The 20,653-nt window shown below is 45.0% G+C and overlaps 1 protein-coding gene across 2 annotated transcripts in view; it reads right to left on the minus strand.

Annotated features, from left to right (window-relative positions):
• Nucleotides 1-20,653, minus strand: part of LOC118387883 (contactin-associated protein-like 4) — a 187,578-nt gene that overhangs the window by 138,312 nt on the left and 28,613 nt on the right. For both annotated transcript variants that reach the window (XM_035776694.2, XM_035776693.2), the window contains exon 2: nucleotides 17,381-17,491. In XM_035776694.2, the coding sequence (XP_035632587.1) occupies nucleotides 17,381-17,491 (111 nt within the window). The remainder of the gene's footprint in view (nucleotides 1-17,380; nucleotides 17,492-20,653) is intronic.

The raw sequence follows: 20,653 nt of genomic DNA on the forward strand, positions 1-20,653 counted from the left end.
TGACAATGCAGTAATAACCAACAAGTAATCTGGCTAACAATTCCAAAACGACTACCTTATAGACACAAGTGTAAGGGGATAAAGAATATATATGAATGAGTGGTGGTACAGAGCGGCATAGGCAAGATACAGTAGATGGTATTGAGTGCAGTATATACATATGAGATGAGTATGTAAACAAAGTGGCATAGTTAAAGTGGCTAGTGATACATGTATTACATAAGGATGCATTAGATGATATAGAGTACAGTATATACGTATACATATGAGATGAATAATGTAGGGTATGTAAACATTATATTAGGTAGCATTGTTTAAAGTGGCTAGTGATATATTTTACATCATTTCCCATCAATTCCCATTGTTAAAGTGGCTGGAGTTGAGTCAGTGTGTTGGCAGCAGCCACTCAAGTTTAGTGGTGGCTGTTTAACAGTCTGATGGCCTTGAGATAGAAGCTGTTTTTCAGTCTCTCGGTCCCAGCTTTGATGCACCTGTACTGACCTCGCCTTCTGGATGATAGCGGGGTGAACAGGCAGTGGCTCGGGTGGTTGCTGTCCTTGATGATCTGTATGGCCTTCCTGTGACATCGGGTGGTGTAGGTGTCCTGGAGGGCAGGTAGTTTGCCCCCGGTGATGCGTTGTACAGACCTCACTACCCTCTGGAGAGCCTTACGGATGTGGGCGGAGCAGTAGCCGTACCAGGCGGTGATACAGGCCGACAGGATGCTCTCGATTGTGCATCTGTAGAAGTTTGTGAGTGCTTTTGGTGACAAGCCGAATTTCTTCAGCCTCCTGAGGTTGAAGAGGCGCTGCTGCGCCTTCTTCACGATGCTGTCTGTGTGGGTGGAACAATTCAGTTTGTCTGTGATGTGTACGCCGAGGAACATAAAACTTACTACCCTCTCCACTACTGTTCCATCGATGTGGATAAGGGGGTGTTCCCTCTGCTGTTTCCTGAAGTCCACAATCATCTCCTTAGTTTTGTTGACGTTGAGTGTGAGGTTATTTTCCTGACACCACACTCCGAGGGCCCTCACCTCCTCCCTGTAGGCCGTCTCGTCGTTGTTGGTAATCAAGCCGACCACTGTTGTGTCGTCCGCAAACTTGATGATTGAGTTGGAGGCGTGCGTGGCCACGCAGTCGTGGGTGAACACGAGTACAGAAGAGGGCTCAGAACGCACCCTTGTGGGGCCCCATTGTTGAGGATCAGCGGGGTGGAGATGTTGTTGCCTACCCTCACCACCTGGGGGCGGCCCGTCAGGAAGTCCAGTACCCAGTTGCACAGGGCGGGGTCGAGACCCAGGGTCTCGAGCTTGATGACGAGCTTGGAGGGCACAATGGCAGTGTGCAGTGTGGTTGAGATTGCATCGTCTGTGGACCTATTTGGGCGGTCAGCAAATTGGAGTGGGTCTAGGGTGTCAGGTAGGGTGGAGGTGATATGGTCCTTGACTAGTCTCTCAAAGCACTTCATGATGACGGAAGTGAGTGCTACGGGCGGTAGTCGTTTAGCTCAGTTACCTTAGCTTTCTTGGGAACAGGAACAATGGTGGCCCTCTTGAAGCATGTGGGAACAACAGACTGGGATAAGGATTGATTGAATATGTCCGTAAACACACCAGCCAGCTGGTCTGCGCATGCTCGGAGGGCGTGGCTGGGGATGCCGTCTGGGCCTGCAGCCTTGCGAGACATGTTTTCCTCACGTCGGCTGCAGTGAAGGAGAGTCTGCATGTTTTAGTTGCAGGCCGTGTCAGTGGCACTGTATTGTCCTCAAAGCGGGCAAAAAAGTTACTTAGTCTGCCTGGGAGCAAGACATCCTGGTCCGTGACGGTGCTGGTTTTCTTTTTGTAATCCGTGATTGACTGTAGACCCTGCCACATACTGTACCTCGTGTCTGAGCCGTTGAATTGAGATTCTACTTTGCCTCTATACTGACGCTTAGCTTGTTTGATTGCCTTGCGGAGGGAATAGTTACACTGTTTGTATTCGGTCATGTTTCCGGTCACCTTGCCCTGATTAAAAGCAGTGGTTCACTTTCAGTTTCACGCAAATGCTGTCATCAATCCACGGTTTCTGGTTTGGGAATGTTTTAATCGTTGCTATGTGAACGACATCTTCAATGCACGTTCTAATGAACTCGCACACCGAATCAGCGTATTCGTCAATGTTGTCGTCTGACGCAATACAGAACATATCCCAGTCCACGTGATGGAAGCAGTCTTGGAGTGTGGAATCAGATTGGTCGGACCAGCGTTGAACAGACCTCAGCGCGGGAGCTTCTTGTTTTAGTTTCTGTCTGTAGGCAGGGATCAACAAAATGGAGTCGTGGTCAGCTTTTCCGAAAAGAGGGCGGGGCAGGGCCTTATATGCGTCGCGGAAGTTGGAATAGCAATGATCCAAGGTTTTCCAGCCCTGGTTGCGCAATCGATATGCTGATAAAATTTAGGGTTAGAGCCAGATTGCAGTGTTCTGTGAAGGGAGTAGTGTACAGTGTTGTACGAGATCTTCAGTTTCTTGGCAATTTCATTTCTCAGAACAAGAATAGACTGACGAGTTTCAGAAGAAAGTTATTTGTTTCTGGCCATTTAAACCTGTAATCAAACCCACAAATGCTGATGCTCCAGATACTCAACTAGTCTAAAGAAGACCAGTTTTATTGCTTCTTTAATCAGACAACAGTTTTCAGCTGTGCTAACATAATTGCAAAATGGTTTGCTAATGATCAATTAGCCTTTTAAAATTATAAACTTGGATTAGCTAACAGAGTGTGTGTAACGTCGTTCTTCGTTTGTAGAAAGAGAGTCGGACCGAAATGCAGCGTAGTGGTTACTCATGACTTTAATAAAAAAAGTGACACAAGAAATAGCTATACAAATACAAAAACAACAAACGGAACGTGAAACCTAATTACAGCCTATCTGGTGAAACTACACAGAGACAGGAACAGGCAGCCAAGCCTATACGAGACACACCCCTAATCAACCACAATCCCAATGCCTACAAAAACCCCAATACGACAATACAATAAACCCATGTCACACCCTGGCCTGAACAAATAATTAAAGAAAACACAAAATACTAAGACCAAGGCGTGACAGAACCCCCCTCCCCTAAGGTGCGGACTCCCGGACACACCTCAAAACCATAGGGAGGGTCCGGGTGGGCGTCTGTCCATGGTGGCGGTTCCGGCTCGGGACGTGGACCCCACTCCATTAATGTCCTAGTTCCTCCCCTTCGCGTCCTGGGATAATCCACCCTCGCCGACGACCATGGCCTAATAGTCCTCATCCAGAACCCCACTGAACTGAGGAGCAGCTCGTGACTGAGGGGCAGCTCGGGACTGAGGCAGCTCGGGACGGAGGGGCAGCTCGGGACTGAGGGGCAGCTCGGGACTGAGGGGCAGCTCGGGACTGAGGGGCAGCCCGGGACTGAGGGGCAGCCCGGGACTGAGGGGCAGCCCGGAACTGAGGGGCAGCCCGGAACTGAGGGGCAGCCCGGTACTGAGAGAATAAAGCCCATTTATCATTTAGAGAAAGCCCAGTACTGAGAGGAAGCCCAGTACTGAGAGGAAGCCCAGTACTGAGATGAAGCTCAGGCAGGTAGTAGGCTCCGGTAGATCCTGGCTGGCTGGCGGATCTGGAAGATTCTGGTTGACTAGCAGATCTGGAAGAGACTGGTTGACTGGCAGATCTGGAAGAGACTGGTTGACTGGCAGATCTGGAAGACACTGGTTGACTGGCAGATCTGGAAGAGACTGGTTGACTGGCAGATCTGGAAGAGACTGGTTGACTGGCAGATCTGGAAGAATCTGGTTGACTGGCAGATCTAGAAGATCATGGCTGACTGGCGGATCTAGATGCTCTATGCAGACTGACAGCTCCTTGCAGACTGACAGCTCTGGCTGCTCCATGCAGGCTGACAGCTCCTTGCAGACTGACAACTCCTTGCAGACTGACAGCTCCTTGCAGACTGGCAGCTCTTTGCAGACTGACAGCTCTGGCTGCTTCATGCAGACTGACAGCTCTGGCTGCTTCATGCAGACTGACAGCTCTGGCTGCTTCATAGAGGAGGAAGGCTCTGATAGCGCTGAACAGGCGGGAGACTCCGACAGCGCAGGAGGGAAGGAAGGCTCTGATAGCGCTGAACAGACAGGAGACTCCGGTAGCGCAGGAGAGGAGAAAGGCTCCGACAGCGCTGGAGAGGCGAGGCGCACTGTAGGCCTGATGCGTGGTGCTGGCACTGGTGATACTGGAGCGAGGACACGCACAGGAAGCCTGGTGCGGGGAGCTGCTACCGGAGGACTGGTGTGTGGAGGTGGCTCTGGATCGACCGGACCGTGCAGGCGCACTGGAGCTCTTGAGCACCGAGCCTGCCAAAGCTTACCTGGCTCGATGCCCACTCTAGCCCGGCCAATACGAAGGGCTGGTATGAACCGCACCGGGCTATGCACCCGCACTGGAAACACTGTGCGCTCCATAGTATAACACGGTGTCTGCCCGGTCTCTCTAGCTCACTGGTAAGCACAGGGAGTTTGCGCAGGTCTCCTACCTGGCATAGCCATACTCCCTTTAAGTCCCCCAATAATTTTTTGGGGCTGCTTTTCGGTCTTCCATCCGCGTCCCTGTGCTGCCTCCTCATACCAGCGCCTCTCCGCTTTTCCGCCTCTATTTCCTCCTTGGGGCGGCGATATTCACCAGGCTGAGCCCAGGGTCCTTTTCCGTCCAGTTCTTCCTCCCAGGTCCAATTCTCCAAGTGGTGCAGCCTCTCCCACTGCAACTGCTCTTCACGATTAACAGGGAGATTTGGCTCAGGTCTGACTCCTGACTCAGCCACTCTCCCTCTGAGCCCTCCCCAATAAATATTTGGGGGTGACTTTCGGGTTTCGCGTTGCGCCGCCGTGTCTTTCTTTTTGACTCCATTCGCCTATAGCCCTCTTCGCACTGCTCCAGCGAATCCCAGGCGGGCTCCGGCAATCTCTCTGGGTCGGCCGCCCACCTGTCTATTTCTTCCCACGTCGTATACTCCATGCCTCTGCTGTCCATAACGTCCTCCTTTTTCTGCTCCTGCTGTCGCTGCCTGTAACCACGCCACTCGGTCCGTGTGTGGTGGGTGATTCTGTAACGTTGTTCTTCGTTTGTAGAAAGAGAGTCGGACCGAAATGCAGCGTGGTGGTTACTCATGACTTTAATGAAAAAAGTGACACAAGAAATAACTATACAAATACAAAAACAACAAACGGAACGTTAAACCTAATTACAGCCTATCTGGTGAAACTACACAGAGACAGGAACAATCACCCACGAAATACACAGTGAAACCCAGGCTACCTAAATACGGTTCCCTATCAGAGACAACAAGAATCACCTGACTCTGATTGAGAACCGCCTCAGGCAGCCAAGCCTATACTAGACACACCCCTAATCAACCACAATCCCAATGCCTACAAAAACCCCAATACGACAATACAATAAACCCATGTCACACCCTGGCCTGAACAAATAATTCAAGAAAACACAAAATACTAAGACCAAGGCGTGACAGTGTGCCATTGGAACACAGGAGTGATGGTTGCTGATAATGGGCCTCTGTACGCCTATGTAGATATTCCATTAAAAAAACAGCCACTTCCAGGTACAATCGTCATTTACAACATTAACAATGTGTACACTGTATTTCTGATCTATTTTATTTTATTTTATGGACAATAAATGTGCTTTTCCTTCAAAAACAAGGACATCACTAAGTGACCCCAAACTTTTGAACGGTAGTGTACTTAGCTAGCGAATGCAGCTTTGCCTACTGAAACACCCAGCTCAAATCAGAGAGAGATGCTATGTTACCTAGCTGGCTATGGCTATCCAACACTGGAACTCTTCCAGGTCAAGGTAAGCTTTTGGTTTTATTAATTCATTGCCACCAGGGCCTACCGGTGTAACTGCTAAACTGCTTGCTAACTGTACACTGTATTGCATGATTGTCGTGGGTTTACTAATGCATTAGTTCTCGTAGCTATGTTGACTTGACGTTAGCTAACATGGTGACAACTATGTAGGCTGTATGTAAGGGTTAGCGGTTGTGATCTGAAGGTATAGCTTGGAAAGGTTTTTTCGACTGGTCAGGCAGCTGATGTGTTCTGCACTGAAATCCACAAGCAAAGGGAAAATGAGTGCATAGATGCGATATGGAATTATCAAGCGATTAAACGGATCATGCTGTCTGTTATGAAAGTGACCTGTGTTTGCAGGTGAACAAGGGTGTATTCTTTCCGCTGATTCTATTGAAAAGAGTTTCTTAAATGGAAGCAAACAGAATGAAACAGGGATAAACACACCTGAATTTGTCCAATAGAACTCTCATTTGCAACTGTTGGACTAATGATTACACCATAGATCAGCTAGATGCAGGCAAGATTATGTCAATGTCTGTCACCTTGATTACTCAAATTTGCACCTAAGTTATAAACTTTCATTCATAGGCTAGGTTGTAGCAATCTTATGATGGGTACAAGGAGAATTTGAGTCATGTAGTAGCCTAAACCTATTGATGTTACATTGAGCTGGGTGAATGGAATATGAATGGCAGTCGTAGTAGAAATAAGGCCATGCTCATCAAAAAATATATCGTCCTCCCTCATCTTAAACGGCACTGGCCACCACTGCTGTGCATGGTTATTAGGGTTAATGAAGTGTCATGGACGTGGGCATTAAACCACCGCTGTGCTGCCGACCATTTACATCAACACATGATATTCCTGTTATTAGTAACAATATCAGTAGGAAATCATATTTTCTCTAAAATCAACACTTTAATTAACCATAAGTTTTCAGTGAGCAAAAAAAATGTGACAAGTGTAATATTTTACCCTTGTATGAAATCAGCACTTGCTGTAGCCAAACAGTGTAACATTTCTATCTATAATGTCAATCTCAAATCCAAAATACATTTTTATTGGTCACATGCACCTAATACAACAGGTGTAGTAGACCTTACAATGAAATACTTACTTACGAGCCCCCAACCAACAGTGCAGTTTAAAAAAACGAATAACAAGAGACAAAAGTAACACGTAATTAAAGTGTAGCAGTAAAACAACAATAGCGAGACTATAAACAGGGTACTTGTACCAGGTATCTGTTACGCTCGACTTCGGATGATAAATGATCGGACCAAGGTGCAGCGTGGTAGGCGTACATTAGCTTTTTATTTGAAAACGTAACACAGGGAAAAAACAATGAACATAAACCGAACGTAAAGCTTGTCATGCCTAAAGCAACAAACAAAGACGAAAGCGCACAATTCTGTAAGGAAAAATAAACTATACAGAAAACAAGATCCCACAAAACCCAAAAGGAAAATGACAAAACAGTAAAAAGAGAAAATGAAGAAAAGTGCCCTGCCAACTAACCCTACACTCATTAAAAACTCACCACCCCATTCCACTACTTTGACCTTACCTGATCTCACACCAGGTCAACGGCCTGGGAGGACGGGACACTACCATTCAACACACCCTGTAACTCGTCTGCAGTATAATCTCATAAACCAAAGTACTTCTCTGCAGCTGCCATCACAACACCTTTTCTGTCAATTATGTTCCATTTCTACAGTACAGTTGGTAACCATGGCATTGAATGCTAAAAAGCCAATCTTACTGAAGCACATTTCATTCGTAGGCCTATCACTTTGTACTGGCAAAATACTTTTACTACTCACCGGGAACCTCTTAGGATCCCTCACCCTTGACCCATCCTCTACTTTCTTCACTGCCTAAGCATACAACACCTTCTGTACAACTCTGACCATGGTAACCTCAACCTGCCTCTCTCGCACCGGACACTTCTGTATAGGGAGTAGGGCACTGTATAGGGAGTAGGATACCATTTGGTATGCACACAGCTCTGTTAAGAACCTATTTCAGGCCTGGTCTGTGCTGCTCTCTCTCTCTCTCTTTGAGAGAAGAGATGGGGAAATCATGGCCGACATGACTTTGGCAAGTTGTACCAGCTTTTTAGCGAAGAACAGATGCGTGTCTAATGAACGGGCGACTCTCTCATCAATTATGTACTGTTTTTCCACCTGCTAGCAAATTAATGAGAAATAGAGAGCCGTTTAGGGTGCGGGGTCTTGGGTGACATAAAGCCTCCAATAATGGCAATATGAATAGCATGGCAGATCGTCAGAGGGAAAACACCGGGCGGAATTAGGGAGGTTTAATTGCAACATAATTAGGCCAATGCAATGCTGATAGGACTTTCCAAGCTGGCATCTGGCTGAGCTGCCAGTTAAGGTAAATGTTCACCAGACCAAATACATGGAGAGACCATCAGACCATGAAACAGGAGTGGGAAATAGATCAATATGTGATTAGCCAATACTTCTTAGTTAATTTCAATGAATGGATTTTAATTTCACTTTAAAATCTAATTTGATCTTTTTAGAAAGTGATTACCTGGCGTGGGGATATTTGGCGAGGGCATGAACTGAAGTTGTCCGAAATTCATCGACACTGTATATCTCCATTAATATGTTATTAATATCTACATTTCCGTTAGAAAATGGACCATCTACATTTCCTGCTTGTCAGCAAACCACAATATCCAGAATTCATAGTGATTTCAGGATGTAGTACAGCCCCTGTCGAGATGGTTCCAGTTGAGAATGAGAGTCAACAGGTAGCTAATGTTCCTTACGGGACCAGCCACTCGTTAGTAGAACATCAGCTTGCGAAGAACTATTAAACAACTGTAAAGTTTATTCATGGTATTGTGTTCAGTACCTGGAGGTGAAAACCTCAAGCAAGAGCAGGCTGCTGAGGTAACATTCCATTGGTTACCTTGCAAGCTAAAGATAGCTACGTTAGATTTCGTTAGCTACAGCCAGCCGGACCGTATCTAACGGTCAACTAGCGAACAACTGCAAGTGACTAGCCTGTGTGTTCTATTTACAGAGTCCAATCCCATCAACATATGCAGCACCAGGAACTAGTCTAAATCACCTTTGACTGCACAATGCTGGCAAGAGCCAAAGTGTATAGTCTATGAGTCCAAGGTCAATGGAGCTCATGAAGTTCTGCCAGACCAGCTGAAGAACATTCAGGACCCTGCCTAAAACATTCTGCCAACATAATATCCACATTCAGTTAGACTGATGTTGTAGGTGTCACGCCTGCTCCCGCTCCCCCTCTCTGGCGCTCAAGAGCCATCATTACACACACCTGTCACCATTGTTACACGTATCAGCGTATCATTGGACTCACCTGGACTCCATCACTTGTTGATTGCCTCCCCTACAAATGTCTATTCCTCAGTTTCCTCCCCATGTTAGCATTGTCATTTTGTTCACCCTGTCCAGACGCTGTTCTTGTTTTGTTATTTTTTAAATATTCACTCCCTGTACTTGCTTCTCGCCTCCCAGTGTCTGTCCTTACAGAATGCTGACACCCCAATTTGAAGCATCAGGGAGTTTTTTTGTTTTTTGTTGGTGACGTTGGGTCCGGGTGCCACTGCCGAAAGAACCGGGGGTGCCACAGCTGGCTCGTCAGGCTTCCATGCCGCAGCTGGCTCGAGAGGTTTTCTTGCGTCGGCCGGCTCGTCGGGCTCCCACGCCTCGGCCGGCTTATCGAGCTCCCACACCTCGGCCGGCCCGTCAGGCTCACCCAGGTGGGACGCCGGGTGGTGCCCCTAAGGGGGCGGGGATTCTGTCACGCCTGCTCCCACTCCTCCTCTCTGTAGCTCAAGAACGCCAGGCGTCCCATCATTACGCACACCTGTTACTATTGTTACACATATCAGCGTATCTTTGGACTCACCTGGACTCCATCACTTATTGATTGCCTCCCCTATATCTCTCTATTCCTCAGTTTCATCTCCGTGTCAGCATTAATGTCATTTTTGTTCCCCCTGTCCAGACGCTGTCCTTGTTTTGTTTCATGTTGGGTATTTATTAAATATTCATACCTTGTACTTGCTTCTCGTCTCCCTGCGTCTGTCCTTACAGTAGCATAGTATAAAATGCCCAGTATTCTCAGAACTGCATTGTGGTATAGATATTGCTAGCTCTTGTACATATGTATATAATGGAGTTTGAACAATAATATCTTCTTTTCTTTGTATTGACAAGTGACTAAATGATTCCAGCTGCATCAGAAACCAATAAAGTGTCGATCTCAACTTCTGGATCAATTCATCGTGGTATTTATGAAATGGATTTGGAAGTACCTAGCTATCTTACTCACAGAGGTAAGCTTACACAGCAGTATGTAGGAGCAGTTATGGAAATGTTTGACATTGCTAAAAAAAAAAATACTGCTAATGACTATAATAAATACTACAGTTCTACAAAAGGAAAACAGTACTTGCATATGGTGTGTTTGGTGAGTGCAGTGAGGTGCATTCACTTTGATACAAGGGGAGATGTTTGGTATGGAACCTTTCACATCTCCTCTTGAGACAAATTGCTTGAATGGCCCCAACACCACACAGGTATTGATACTCAAAGACTAATATCCCACTGGGCACAGACTTCAATTCAACATCTATTCCACGTCATTTAATAGATTACGTGGAAACAACCTTGATTCAACGAGTGTGTGCCCAGTGGGATGAGTCATAAACCCAAAGTTATTCCTTTAGTCTTCGTTAACCATCGTCAAAACAGTTCTTCAGTTTTGCTCGTAATGAGATGCACTGAGGCTAACTAGCTAGCTGTAACCGCAGGCTACAGTACATAACTTTAGGCTACAGTACACTTTGGGTATAGCAAACAAAGCTAGCTAGCTTGGCCTTTAGTGGTACTAGCAAGCCCCGTTATGGCCGAATCAATCACAAAATGATACTGTATTGAACAACACTGCGTTGTGTAAAAAGAGAGCTTATAATGCTAACTAGCTACCGCCAGCAAAATAACTTACTCATTTGTCATTTGCCCTCCTGGTCCAGCTGGTCTCAGCTTCCGCTGACAGTTGTTCTTGGAGGTTCTGAATAACGTCTCCAGCACCCCTCTATCCATATGTGCGTCAAAACTTTGATGATCTGTCACACACACACACACGATCCATGGCGTCGGCACTGACCTCTTGTAAGAACTTTTCGTGATTGAATGTGTTGTAGCACAGACATTTCTCATCTGTCGGCATTGCTGGACAGCACCCGCATAGGCAGCACTATTCAGAGTCTGACCATGGCTCCCCACGCTGCTTTGCAGGTCTCGCTAGTCTTGTTCTCGCTGTCTCAAGTCCTCTTCAGTGTATTCCGGGCTGAAATGAATAGGGCTGTATGTCCCTATGGGGACATACGGTTTCGTTTGTCCAGCTCTTCTTGGAAAGAGGAATCATTAGCAGCCGTTGTAATTATTTAGCAATCTCGGAGAGACGGTGCACGGTAACATAGCTCCCCGTGAACCTGTGAAACTAATACTGACCCCGTTTTGATAAGCCTGCCTCTGAGGGTGGGAACACAATTGGAAAAGGAAGCAGGACTCCCGTCAGTGTGTAGTCTTTACAAGGCCTGGGAAAATGAGTCAACCTAGATACGTTGCAATGTCGTGGCACATAGCAATGGCTCCATTGAACAAGGACAACCATGGCTCTACTGTCCAATGGCTCCATTGAACAAGGACAACCATGGCTCTACTGTCCAATGGCTCCATTTAACAAGGACAACCATGGCTCTATTGTCCAATGGCTCTATTGAACAAGGACAACCATATCTACTCACTTCTAGCGTGATCGTGCAATCGGTGAAACACAAAGGCCACAATAATTGCTACAAAACAGGACTCCATTCATTTTGCGGTCTCCCACCGCATAAATAAAAGAATGCCTCTATGGTACCTAATTATGTCTGAAACACCTCTCGTCAGTCATAACTATGTAGGAATACTGGAAAAACACCCCAAATAGTGTCTAGTGGTGAAGTTTCCCTTTTAAACTGGAGACAGAGTAACTCATAATTAGAATTAAACACACCGTTGCTGCATTCAAGGGGACAGGGCAGTGATGATGAGAGGGAGGGAATGAGAAAGGGAAAAGGAGAGAGAAGTTATTAGAAAGAGAGAAGGGGGGAAAGGGAGAGAGAACATAATAGGTATGAAAGAGAGAAGAGGAGGGAGGGAATGGAAAGGTAATGAGAGAAAGGGAGAGGGAGGGAGGGATAGATGGAGGGAGAGGGGGAGGAAAACGAGAGAGAAACTGGGTTGAACTAAGTAAACAAATGATGTTTTATTGGAGGAGAGAACGAGAGCGTGACAGGGAGAAAATAGAAGTCAGAGGGAGATCAAAACCTGGCCTGCCATAATGTGTTCTTGTCCCCCTAGGGAGGGGGTTTAACCAGATCTGATCCTGACTGGATCTCAATGGGTTTTTGATGTTTCTACACAACCTTGGATTGCATGGACATGGCACATATCTGATCACAGCATGTGTAGAATAGTTGGTGGGTTGGTGTGTGTGTTTGTAAGTGAAAGTGCAGAATGGTGGGCCTGAATAGAATTCTAATTCTAATTTGAAGCTCAGATGGTAGAGCATGTGGCTTGTAATGTCAGGGTAGTGCGTTCGATTCCTAGACCACCCATATGTAAAATGTAGGCACGCATGACAGGAAGTCGCTTTGAATACAAGCGTCTGTTAAATTAAATTAATTTTTATATTATATTATTGACTAGAGAGGGGAACCAACCAATCGACTCTGAGGACAGTCTGAGGACAAACAATATAATTAGCATGGATCAGGCAATGGACCATTTTGATATGTTCATACACAATGACCTTACAGACTATATACTGTATGCAATCCTATCACCACTGTTCTCATGTAGCTGTTCTCTGACTATAATTAGTGAATGGAAGTATTTCATTCAATATTTCAATCAACTTAGTTGTCAGATCACAAAAGACCATTTTTAATAATTAACAAGCCTGGTGAGAAGATATTATACCAGTAGAACTGAACAGAGGGCAAAATTATGAAGCTTTTGACAGTTACCACTGTTCATTTAGTCAGCAAATTGAATCAGTAATGTGAATATCCTCTGAGAAACACTAGAGGATGCTGAGTGTTACATTTTCCAGACAGAGATGTAAATTAGATGCATCCATTAATTGATTCATTGATTTCTTCTTAGAACAACTGGGATAATGTCATCTAGTGCATTTTGTAATTAACATCACTGTTTCAATCCTTTGCGATGCCATGCTAGATCCTCCGCCAGTCACATAAAGAACAGAGTGTGACCTTAAAAAGTGGTCATTGGTCAAATAGAAGTGGTTGTTGAGAGGCAACCGAGTAAACAACCATGTAACCTCTGCCATGTAAACAACCGATTACATACTCCAACATTACATGAGAGGGAGAAATGTTCAACCTGTCACGCCCTGAGCTGTTTCACCTGTCCTTGTGCTTGTCATCCACCCCCCTCCAGGTGTCGCCCATCTTCCCAACTGATACTCTGGGTATTTATACCTGTGTTTTCTGTCTGTCTGTGCCAATTCGTCTTGTTTGTTCAAGCCTACCAGCGGGTTGTCGCAGCGCCTGCTTTTTCCAGTCTCTCTTTTTTCGCCCTCCTGGTTTTGACCCTTGCCTGTGCTGACTCCGAGCCCGCCTGCCTGACCACTCTGCCTGCCGTCCTGTACCTTTGCCCCTACTCTGGAATGCCGAACTCTGCCTGACCTGACCCCTGGGCCTGTCTGCCATCCTGTACCCTGACCCACTACTCTGCATTATCAACCCCTGCCTGCCTTGACCTGTCGTTTGCCTGCCCCAGTTGTTACAATAAACATTTTTACTTCTACACAGTCTGCACTTGTGTCTTACCTGAAACATGATACACCCAGAGAGTTATTTGTAGAATCTTTGAGACTGTGAAAGGTTCTTTATAGAACCATTATCCACTAAAATTATATAAATAACCATTAAGGGTTCTAAACAGCACCAGGTTGTAACCATTGCAGAGCCTTTTTTTAATAGTTCTTAAAACCTCTACAGGATCGCTGTCCTGTGTTAAATATCTGACAACTCCACTGTGTCCTCCTCCCAGAGCGCTAAGAACCTTGGCGTGATCCTGGACAACACCCTGTCGTTCTCAACTAACATCAAGGCAGTGGCCCGTTCCTGTAGGTTCATGCTCTACAACATCCGCAGAGTACGACCCTGCCTCACACAGGAAGCGGCGGAGGTCCTAATCCAGGCACTTGTCATCTCCCGTCTGGACTACTGCAACTCGCTGTTGGCTGGGCTCCCTGCCTGTGCCATTAAACCCCTACAACTCATCCAGAACGCCACAGCCCGTCTGGTGTTCAACCTTCCCAAGTTCTCTCACGTCACCCCGCTCCTCCGCTCTCTCCACTGGCTTCCAGTTGAAGCTCATCCGCTACAAGACCATGGTGCTTGCCTACGGAGCTGTGAGGGGAACGGCACCTCAGTACCTCCAGGCTCTGATCAGGCCCTACACCCAAACAAGGGCACTGCGTTCATCCACCTCTGGCCTGCTCGCCTCCCTACCACTGAGGAAGTACAGCTCCCGCTCAGCCCAGTCAAAACTGTTCGCTGCTCTGGCCCCCCAATGGTGGAACAAACTCCCTCACGACGCCAGGACAGCGGAGTCAATCACCACCTTCCGGAGACACCTGAAACCCCACCTCTTTAAGGAATACCTAGGATAGGATAAGTAATGCTTCTCACCCCCCCCTTTTAAGATTTAGATGCACTATTGTAAAGTGACTGTTCCACTGGATGTCATAAGGTGAATGCACCAATTTGTAAGTCGCTCTGGATAAGAGCGTCTGCTAAATGACTTAAATGTAATGTAAATGTAATATCTACAACAAAGCTTTCTTATTGTCCAACAAGCTGCCTCCACCCTTATCCTTGTTCTGAACACCTCCAAAACAAAGGTCATGTGGTTTGGTAAGAAGAATGCCCCTCTCCCCACAGGTGTGATGACTACCTCTGAGAGTTTAGAGCTTGAGGTAGTCACCTCATACAAGTACTTATGCATGGCTAGACAGTACACTGTCCTTCTCTCAGCACATATCAAAGCTGCAGGCTAATGTTAAATCTCGACTTGGTTTCCTCTATCGTAATCGCTCCTATTTCACCCCAGCTACCAAACTAACCCTGATTCGGATGACCATCCTACCCATGGTAGATTACGGAGACATCATTTACATTTTATAGATCACAGGTAAGGGTGATCTCGAGCGGCTAGATGTTCTTTACCATTCGGCCATCAGATTTTCCACCAATGCTCCTTATAGGATACACCAGTGCACTCTATACTCCTCTGTAAACTGGCCATCTCTGTATACCCATCGCAAGACCCACTGGTTGATGCTAATTTATAAAACCCTCTTAGAGCTCACTCCCCCCATCTGAGGTATCTACTGCAGCCCTCATCGTCCACATACAACATCCGTTCTGCCAGTCACATTCTGTTAAAGAGCCCCAAAGCACACACATCCCTGGGTCGCTCGTCTTTTCAGTTCGCTGCAGCTAGCGACTGGAACGAGCTGCAACAAACACTCAAACTGGACAGTTTTATATCAATCTCTTCATTCAAAGACTCAATCATGGACACTCTTACTGACAGTTGTGGCTGCTTTGCGTGATGTATTGTTGTCTCTACTTTCTTGCCCTTTGTGCTGTTGTCTGTGCCCAATAATGTTTGTACCATGTTTTGTGCTGCTATCATGTGTTGCTACCATGTTGTTGTCATGTTGTGTTGCCGCCTTGCTATGTTGTTATCTTAGGTCTCTCTTTATGTAGTGTTGTGTTGTCTCTTTTGTTAATCCCAGCCCCTGTCCTCGCAGAAGGCCTTTTGCCTTTTGGTAGGCCGTCATTGTAAATAAGAATTTGTTCTTAACTGACCATCCTAGTTAAATTATGGTTAAATACATTTTAAAAAGGGCACATCTGTGTAGTCTTTTGCCTAAATGTGCCTTTTGAAAAGATATACGATTGTTCATTGGATCAGTCTAAAACTTTGCAAATACACTTGTGCCATCTAGTGGCCAAAACCTAAATTGCTCCTGTCCTAGAATAATACATTATGGCCCCCATCTTGCATTTCAAAGATAGTACAATTTTATTTACAAAAGAAAGCATGTTTTTTTTTCATTGTATTATCTTTTACCAGATCTAATGTGTTATATTCTCCTACATTACTTTCACATTTCCACAACCTTCAAAGTGTTACTTTTTTGAATGGTATCAATAATATGCATATCCTTGCTTCAGATCCTGAGCTACAGGCAGTTAGATTTAGGTATGTAATTTTAGAGGAAAATTGAAAAAAAGGGTCGGATCCTTAAGGGGATTAGGAAAGGGTTCTTTATAGCACCATAAAGGCTCCGTTTAAAACTGTATGAGCATAGCTCTTATAGAACCTTATTTGGCACAGAACCACATGTTTTATTGTGTAGCAACATATAGTAATTTCATCCAGCTTTGCTCTGGTGCATATATTATCAGATATGAATAAAAACAGTTAACCTGACTGATACGACTTCATCATGGTCAAACACAGTGAAATACAGTATACCAAACTGATAATACCATAGACAGTTTTAGACACCTATTGATCCACTTCACTCAGCTCAACTCAGATGGGAATAGTGAAAAACCAACAGTGTGCTTACTGCTACAGCCATCAAAGACAGCTTGGAAGAAGCATCCAACAAGCTTAGATTGCTTTGGTCTCACAGTCGAAGAAAATCATGTGCACAGATCCTTGTTATGTGGCTGGTAAAAATCCCTCCTATTCCCATCTGAGTTTCTGCTTTCAAGGTTGGATAAACCACAAAATAGATCAACCCTACCAGTTTTAAAACATTCATACAAAGAACCGCCGTGATAGCATTTTCCCATCTAAGCAATGCAAGGATACCATTCTATCAGCATTCAGCATCTAAACCAACCAACAAAACCAACCAATCCCCTTTTGATTTTTTTTCTGGATGAATTCAGATGCATTGCAAAGGTAAAGAAGGGTGACCTTGCACTGGGGCTTGTAATGTAGTATTCCGATATCTACCTACTGTAGGCGACCCGCTGGGGACGAGGTAACAGCAGCTCTCTGTCTCTCTCTCTCCTTCCTTTATCAAACTGAAGTCACCAGCAAGGGAATTCAGTTTTTTTTTTAAAGGGATCTGGTTCCTGCGCTACTGCTGCTGCTGCTGAAACGAAACCTGCCTTTGATGTTCTCTATGCACAGTCCTGTGGGGAATCCAACCCTCTCTCTCCCTCTCCGCAATGAGCATCTGAGCACCACAACACAGCAGCCCACTGTGTACGGCCGGAATACAGGCTCGAAATAACAGTGGAGATACTAAGGAATCCTACAATCAATACAGTGTCCATATCAGGCAAATGTGTCAAAAGTCCAGTACTCACCATCTCTCCTGTTTACTTTGGCAAAGCCGGGTCCATGGCTGTTGGATAACTGTGATGAGCTTCTGAAGGAGGACTGGGGCAGGCTGGACACCAGTGGGCCATCACAGCTGTCTGTCAAGCAAACAGGGAAACACAAAGGACAGGGTTAGGTTTTACAATCACAGGTGATCTCTGAACTATTAGTAACGTTATTATTAGTACAGTATTTCCAAATTATTCAGAGGTGTAGTCTAAAACATCATCAGGGAGGAACCATGTTTAAAGCAATTTCAGAGACACTATTTTCCATTTTGTCACAATTTGATCACCATGTCGACCACCATTTCACACGCTGTTACGGCTCTCTGCCAGCAGCAATACTACGCACCAATGACACCATTGAAGTGATGCTAATAATAACTAAAATCGCTAGAGTGCAGATCACATTGTTATGTTCCAACACCTTCACAAATTTGTGCATGAGTCCCGTCCCTCTGGTCACACCACGTCATTTCAATTGATTTTTTATTTATTTTACCAGGTAAGTTGACTGAGAACACATTCTCATTTGCAGCAACGACCTGGGGAATAGTTACAGGAGAGAGGAGGGGCATGAATGAGCCAATTGTAAACTGGGGATTATTAGGTGACCGTGATAGTTTGAGGGCCACAATGGGAATTTAGCCAGGACTCCAGGGTTAACACCCCTACTCTACAATAAGTGCCATGGGGTCTTTAATGACCTCAGAGAGTCGGGACACCCGTTTAACATCCCTTCCGAAAGATGGCACCCTACACAGGGCAGTGTCAATCACTGCCCTGGGGCATTGGGTTATTTTTTTTTTTAGACCAGAGGAAAGAGTGTCTCCTACTGGCCCTCCAACACCAATTTCAGCAGCATCTGGTCTCACATCCAGGAACTGACCAGGACCAACCCTGCTTAGCTTCACATGCAAGCCAGCAGTGGTATGCAGGGTGGTCTGCTGCTGGCTATGTGGAAAGGTGGGTAATATTTGTTTGAAATGTTGACCAATGAGATTTCAACCTTTATTCACCCACTCAAAAAGACAGCCAGATGTTTGTTGAATGCTCAATGTGTTATCACTATGCTTTCAACGACCTAAAAGCACAACCAAATTCCAAATGGGAAAACAATGTCTGATTCGCGATTTAGGGCTCGATTCGCCAAAATATAGCGCGCCTGAAATGTAAAGGTAATATCCGATTGAGCTGACATATGGAGTGTTTGCAATGAATGCAGTCTCCACAAATGTGGGAACGTTGCCTTTAAATTTCAATCGCGCTATAGCGCTGAACTTTGGTGATACGGATTGAATCGAGCCCTTAGTTTTCATATAAATGTGCTACCACTGCACTTTCAACCATTTAAAAGCACAAGTTCCAATGGGAATACAATGCCAGATATGTTGGATTTATACAACAACTTAATGTGTTATCATTGTGCTTCATCCAACAGTACAACAAAAAAACCTGGATTGCAGTTGAGATTACATTAAAAGTACATAGTGCAAGTGATCAACGTTGTTTGAGATTCTGTACAGATTATTATAGCAATTGTGAAGATCTCCACAGACCTGCAAACTTTTGCATGCTCTCTCGAACATGTACACTTTCTACGATTACATAAGACATTTACAGTATACTTAAAGTAACCTCAGCATGTGGCCACGGATGTGTTTCTCATGAAGGTTGAATAAATACTGTTACATTTGTTTGAAAGATAGCCTTAACTTCCGGCTATTTACTGATATACTGGGCCGTACTCACTACCTTCTGTAGTGCCTTGCGGTCAGAGGCCGAGCAGATGCCATACCAGGCAGTGTTGCAACTCGTCAGGATGCTCTCGATGTTGCAGCTGTAGAACCTTTGAGGACCCATGCCAAATCTTTTCAGTCTCTTGAGGGGGAATAGGTTTTGTCGTGCCCTCTTCGCAACTGTCTTGGTGTGTTTGGACTTAACGTTAGCTAGCTAACAAGCCAGAAACAAACCACAACTTTGTTTAGAAAGTTGCTTTTAGTTGCCTGGTTTTCTAGATTGACGTAAACTAAATTCATTTTTAAAACGGTTTATTGGTGTTCAAATACACCAGTTATGCTATTTTGGACTGTCAGGCTGCTGATATCATGCAATCTGTTGTTTTTGTGTTTATACTTCTTCACAACGACAATGATGTCACTGCAACAACTTTATACAGACATGTCGATAGACGTAGTATACATCAATCTTTAGTCTTGAAAACTGGTTGTGTGGTACACTATCGTACTCACTCTGTTTAGCACATGGCCTCACATGTGAGAGGGTTTGAACAATGTTGAATGGGTGTAGACAAAGATGGGCTCTCCAGTAGGTGAACCAAAAGATTCAAGGGCCATTTTCTGAAAACAGTTTATCAACGTTCAAAGAATAATTACTTTCCCATTGTTCCTCAACTGTAGTGCATGATATACCATTTCCTAGCTCTGGGTCTCTACTTTTATCCAATGTAAAAAACACCATTTCAAATGTTGTTACATAAGACAGATTCGAGCCGGTCGGTCACAAATATGTAGAATTGCAGGGAATTAGACATAAAACTGCAACAAAAAAAAGTTATGTACAGCAAACGTATTTGTTTACCTTAATGTACGTACTTATTAAATGATACTTTTCAAACCCAATGCTGAGTTAATGTGTAGCGGCTAATTGTACAGCTAATAGTGTATGTTTTGTAGATTGGTTGCTGTAGCTTTACTCACCTCAAACAATGTGATAATGGCTGAGGAAAGTTTTGCTTGTTTTTTTGCTTGTTTTGCTGTTCTCCAAATAGCATTTTAGATGATGACATTTCAACTAGATAATGCCAGAAAAACCAGCTTGCCGAACCTCTTATCAGAAGTGCACACATACTCTCCTCATGACCAAACTACATTCCCTGTCTCTCAATGACTAGATTCGGGTTGTTTGTTGAGTATTCAGTGTGAAAAGCTTTTCAATTATGGTGTTTTAGAGTGGGAAATGGGAAAGTGCACTCCAAAGAACAGAGCAGAGGAGTAAAAGCTAAGTTGATAATCACTAATGAGAGTTCTCGTTGAAAACTACTTGACAGAAAGAGCAGAGAGCGTTTGAAAACACAAGAGCCATTTATCGGCGTCCAGAGTTTGGCATTTCAGTGACGTTACCCACGTCTCTGACTGACTCTGTGATCAGTCGTGCACAGACGTCCGTTGTCCCGAGGCAGAAATTGGAGGTAAATGCTGAATATCTGGTTGTTTGCATTATAATATATGCCATTTA

Source organism: Oncorhynchus keta, chromosome 9, assembly GCF_023373465.1.
Source record: "Oncorhynchus keta strain PuntledgeMale-10-30-2019 chromosome 9, Oket_V2, whole genome shotgun sequence".
NCBI lineage: Eukaryota > Metazoa > Chordata > Actinopteri > Salmoniformes > Salmonidae > Oncorhynchus > Oncorhynchus keta.